A 6,026-nucleotide genomic window follows, 5' to 3' on the forward strand; every position below is an offset into this window, starting at 1 on the left:
GAAACCAACGTTTGCATGCCGAAGGTGTGTACTTCCGTCACCAAATAGGGATTTTGATTAAACAGTCAGACTAGGGCTCTGTTATGCAACAGGTTTACTTGTGGAACAATGAGAATGACATCATATAGGCTTCAGCTGAGTGAACCATGGTTAAACAATACATAAAACACATTTATAATTGAAAAACAACTGTGAAAGGAAATATATAAATACAACAAAACCACTGTAGCAAAAATTACAAGTTAAGAGTTTTGGGTGCAATATTTATTAAGAAAAAAAGTACGGAAACCGTTTTGGTAAAATTGGCAAAATAGCAGGAAGCAAGAGGTCAAGGTTTAAATGTGGCCAAAACTAAATGCTTATCTTCTTACAACAGCTGTTCAATTTACAGCACCACCATCTAGGTGGACATTTTTGTTCAAAAACACCAAATGGGCCATATGTGCACGTCATTGATTTATGAATATCCTGCACCCCCAAAACAACACCTTTGTCTGTAGATTCTGTTATAAAAGTGAAACACATTTTCCTCCCATTGTCATTCACCGACAACGTGTTTTATCTACACGTTGTCACACGCCAGCAGGTGATGTGTGATACATTTAAAAGGTAGTTTCGAAGAGGAAGGTATTTCCTTTATCCCAGTCACACCTTCCCAACGGCTATGCTAATGGCTGCTGCTTCTCAAACCTATTCATTTGTATGTCCCCTAACAATATATTTAGATTTGCTAATCTTGATTCTGTTCTTTTTTGCCTCTTATCATTATATTCATAACATATCACGTGTCTTGTTTATTTTTCTTTTATATACAAGATCTATGGAAGCTTCGTTTTTATCTAGCCGTTTTGGACAACTGAAGACGAAACGTGTGTTCATCACGAAAGCCACGAATCTTTTGCGTTATTTAGATACGCAAAGTCTTGAAAACGAACATCGTTTATTGATCCACACTTGTTTACTGGGAGCTGACTAATGACGCATTACGCACTTTCAAGAGTGTTGTGCCTGTTGCTACAAAGCGAGGACGATACAAAAGATTGTGCCTAGTAGGTACATTTCAGTGATCGTATTTGGAGATATCGCAACCGGAACACACCATGTGACATTCTTTTTTTATATTACAGTAACACGGGAAAAACAATTTTTTTCTTTTGAAAAAACAAAAATTCCCCATACACGTATTACCGTCCGTGACGCAGAAAGCGTGGCAACAGGCGTGTTCGCGGCTCCTATTGGTCAGACGATGCAAGGGTCGGTCCCTCATTGGTCAGGACTTCGCACAGCAGAACTACTTATGCTTTGTTGAGGATCCATTTTGTTGGTAGACGGAGACAAACTGGTGAAGGAGGTGAATGCCGTTCCGTTGTATCCTCGGATTTCACAAAGGCAAATATTTCAGGAAATATTCTCTCAACTAAAAGCTACGGTTTACGGACTTAATCTAGAGACGGCAAAGGGGCTTTTTCCATCACAGCCTGAGGAAGTCGGTAAGTTGTTTTACTGACTTAAAAACACAGGGAGTCGTCGACGATACTGGCGCCATGTTACGTTCAAGAGTCTTTGTTTTGGTACGGGGCCAGAAAACACGACCTAACTCGCTTATTTTTTACATTTAAGCGACTGTTGCGTTGCTGTTGAGTATTGTAATCTTACAGGTACAGTTGTGATATCGAATGAATTTAAAATGTGGATGTTTTATTGGAAAATCGCTATATTAAAAATACGACGTTGATCGTTGTGATAACCTTACGTAATGTCCTCACGTCACAAAACATGCATTAAATGACTTTTCTTTTGTGACTATTGAAAACCGTATTTTCAACGATTTTTTTTTGTTTTACTCCAATGCTGGTTATCTTATTTTTTATGTTAGATTAAATTAGACACGCAGTGCTTATGATGATGTGTGCACTCCTATTGAATTTCCTTTTTTTTTTTAAATAGATCTACGACTTCTAGAGCACCGTGCGCTGAGCTGAATTCATGTTCATCTCGGTTTCACGAAAAAACAACGCTCATTGGCACATGAAAACCTCAGATCCTGCTGGAAATAGATGTGCAGCGAGGAGTATATCAACTACTTTAAGGACCTGGAGCCCGGTTGGCGAAGAGAAATTAAGAAGTAAAGAAACCTACGCACTCAACTTTTTTACAACAGCTAGGTAAGCGGAGGAAGTGACTGGGGGATGGGCAGAGGCGGCAGAGACGCCATGACTGTCTCGTTCTACACGTAGCCCTTTGTTGTTGCTGTGCTCAATTACTTTGTGATATTTAACTGAAGCAGTCTTTAAACTTTTGTTGCACCCTTAACTATTGTGTCTGCAAATGCTTTGCTGTTATTACTTTCAAATTAACATTATTTTTATTACTTTTAGATTAATGCATTTTTTTATTACTTTTAGATTCATGTATTTTTATCTATTTTGTTGAATAGGTGACATCCAATCAAATCAGTATGGGAGGTGGTGAGAGATACAACATTCCAGATCGTCCAGCACCCAAGAAGAGCCATCAGATTGGCAGGGGGAAGCAGAGAAGTCGAGACCAGAATGGAGTTGTGCATTCTGCCGCCTCGGGAGCCTTAGGGGTGCCCCATCACCGCAGGGTTGAGAGGGGCACCAACTATTCTTGGTCTCCAGAGGCGTGGCAGGCCATGTCTGTGGACAAGAAGAATGCCTCTGTTCGTTTTCCCACACCGTATGATCAGAATTGGGAGGGTACCCTGTCCCAGCTGAACAAACTGTTGTCAGCTCAGTGTGGTCAGAACTATGCTGGGGCCAAGTTTAGTGAGCCCCCATCACCAAGTGTGCTGCCCAAGCCACCGAGCCATTGGGTGTCTCTTCCAATGGGCGATCACCGTGAAATTATGACCTTCCAGTTGAAGAGCCTTCTGAAGGTTCAGGCCTAAGAAGGTGTCCGACTGCTGCTCTTTTCAAGCCAATCTATGAAGAAAGCTCCGTTTTGGTCTCTTGCCCTCCCCTAGAATGCTCCAATGATGTAATACATTTTACAGCTATTTTTAGATTTGTCTTAATAAGGTGGTGAACTTTTGGCAGGCAGATGTTTCTGCTAATGCTACTCACCTTTTTATTTTTGAAGATATCCTTTCGACTAGTTATTACATCATTGAGGTCTTAAGGGGTGGTTGTGAGTTACTATCGGAGTTTTACGCCATGACAAATGATGAACTGGATATCCTCCTCGCATGCTCATTGCTCTGTTATGCTCCTGTTTTGTTTTGTTCTTTTTTTGATGGCTGTTTGTGACAGTCGGTGTGTTTTTCTTCTCAACCCGCCTAGAATAGATCTAAAAAAAATACATTTTCTACGTCTTCAGTTTTTGCTTGCTGAGGATGATTGCACACTCTCGATTTGAGTTTTATTCATGTAGGGAGTGGCAGAAACCTCTTGGTGCTAAGCACAGCAGCATTGGTAGCGTTCTAGTGCTTACTGCATTCCCAGGTGTCTCTTTTGTTTTACTTTTTGGGAAGTAAAAGCCACCTGACTTCGTTCTGCAGGGAGACTTTATCAAATAGACTATGAAGGGGAACAAGCTTAAGTGAACATAGGTCATATGACTTGCCTCAAGCCTAATGAGGTGGCACAATGGACCTTGTGCTTTCAACACCTGTACTTTTTTATGGCGCTGTGCGCATTGCACTATAGGTGTTGAAACGCACTATGGTTCATCAACTATGTTGCAGCAATTGAACTTTTATGCATCCCTTGTTATAGCTTAGAAAACTAAGTGGGATTTTTAATGTTTACCAAAGCTTTGTAATACGCTACTTTATGTTGGAATCCCCTTGCTGACCAAATTTGGTTACAAGTGCCATAAATAGTTTTGGTTAAGACATTAGGCCTATATCAAAGGTTTTGATTCTTTGACAAATCACTTCTGGATTTAAAATTTTCTATCATTTTCTTTGCTGTATTTAGAACGATCGCAGAGCAATTTTGCGGAGGAGGGTTGTGGCTGCAAGACCACAGGATGGTTTTGTTTCATGGCCTTGTTTGCTCTGCGATGGGTTTTGATAATTGACATTTATGAAATGTGTGTATAATGATGCGGGGGACTTGAGGCGTAAAGCGTAAGTGCAGTGTGGACGTTTACATACAGTGTTTAAAGGAGTTAGCCCGTCAGTAATTTACACACACTCTCCCCTTTGTTATTTTTGCACTGCTGTTTATGTGTTCTAAAGTTTCAGACAATGTTGGTCTTTCAACTGTGGAAATGTGATTTAAGCACCCCCTTCCCACTTACTTATGAGTGTGGTTAACTACCTCTCTTGCAGAACGTGATCTTAATAGCTATCTTAAAGATGACAAAACAAAGTTGATGAGTTTGGATCTGTGTAATGGAGCCATGTAAATAATGAAATGTATAAAATGTTGTAGCATATTGTACATTTGTGCAGGGATATTTGAAACCTGCTGATAAAGTATTTTTAGTAATAACACTGAATGTATAAGTCATGCTAAGGACGTGGCTTGTTTTCAAATGCTGAAGAATATTTTGTTAAGAAAAAAGATAAAAAAATGCCTATAGTGCGTCAATACCCCTCCACTGTGCGACTGATGCCAGTGATCTTGCACATTTTTTGTATTATGCACTAGGTAGGGGCAAAGTGAGCTCTATGTGCAAAATAAAAAAAATATAAATAAGATCTGACCTTTTGAAATTGAAAGGGACTTTTATACTTAAATTTTTTTTCACCTTATGGAAATGAAAAAATGTTTTTATTTCACTTTACTGAAGCATTTATTTTGTCCTTTAAGTTAAGTAGCAGCATACATTTGCACCAAAGCACTGGTCTTTCCTCCGCAGACTAATGTTTTATGCCAATGATGTTGCGGCAATTGCAGATTACATTTTAACCTTTCAAAAGTAAATTATTTTAATGTAATGTGTAAAAGTCCTTTTCCTAAATTGAATGTACCCTGATAAATTGGCTTTGAATTTGTCCCAACTGAACATGTCACTGTAATGAAAACTGAAAGCCCATATAGCAAGAATTGGTTTAAAATTAATAAAAAAAAGTAATTAGGATGTCTAAAATGAAAAAATAAAACCCTTCCCTCCCCCAATATTACCTGTGTGTGATGATTTTTTTTGTCTGTGAGTTCAGTACAAGAAACACTATTAGATATGTTGCATGATAAATTGTCACATTTTGGTGTATTGCTAGTTATAGTCTCTTGTAATTTTCAGTAAGTACCATAGTGAACAGTTTGTCAGTGAAAGGGGTAACAGGTGAATAGCAAATTTAATGAAGCGAAGTTAATATATTAATGAGGTTAATATATTAGTTAATGAAGTGACGCAGGTTATTCAATTTTTACGTTTTAGACACCTTCATTCTTTAGTCCCGCATCTCCTGTAACACAAGACACGCCCCCCAGTGCAAAAGTACAAGTAGCTCATACACAAGCTGCCTAGCAGGAGCATTTATGACATCTACAGAAACGGATGGTGCTTTTATTATGTATTTGAACGATACCATAACGTTACAGGCTAATATTAAGAAATACAAGAACGTTACAGTTTTAGTAATTGTAGACTAAGATACACAACCATACAACTGCGATACAAAGAGAATCTGGAGTAAGGGAAATTAATGGTTACAGTGTAAATAATCAGGGGTCAATGGACAATATGAGCTCTACAGCCAGCTCTGGTAGAAGTGAGGCAAATGCTTATCCAATTATCTACCATAAAAGCTATTGGGATGAACTAACGTCAATCTTAATAAGGTTAGTATAATAGAATTGAACAACGTTGGGTGTAGTAGTTTCCGTTGTGTATTGGCACAGCACCATCAGCTGTCAAAGTACGTATCTTATCTTATTTCAGTTGGATACAAATGTTTACGTAAATTATTATTGAACAAACCACAGACTTAACAACTACATAGTTCAGACGAAACAGTGAACCGTATCGTGTGTAACGTAGACGTACATTAGAAAGGTTGCAAAAGTATACGGAAATAAAAAGCGACCTTTATTTTGAAAAGTTGACGTCAT

At 38.6% G+C, this 6,026-nt stretch overlaps 1 protein-coding gene across 1 annotated transcript; it reads left to right on the forward strand.

Annotated features, from left to right (window-relative positions):
- Positions 1–1,311: 1,311 nt before the first annotated feature.
- On the forward strand, positions 1,312–5,090 carry pnrc2 (proline-rich nuclear receptor coactivator 2). Its single transcript, XM_056763223.1, has 3 exons — positions 1,312–1,490; positions 1,948–2,165; positions 2,438–5,090. The coding sequence occupies exon 3, from the start codon at positions 2,459–2,461 to the stop codon at positions 2,909–2,911; it is 453 nt and encodes a 150-aa protein (XP_056619201.1). The 5' UTR covers positions 1,312–1,490; positions 1,948–2,165; positions 2,438–2,458; the 3' UTR covers positions 2,912–5,090.
- The last annotated feature ends 936 nt before the right edge of the window (positions 5,091–6,026 follow it).

This window comes from Triplophysa dalaica, chromosome 12 (genome assembly GCF_015846415.1).
Source record: "Triplophysa dalaica isolate WHDGS20190420 chromosome 12, ASM1584641v1, whole genome shotgun sequence".
In the NCBI taxonomy this organism is placed as follows: Eukaryota; Metazoa; Chordata; class Actinopteri; order Cypriniformes; family Nemacheilidae; genus Triplophysa; species Triplophysa dalaica.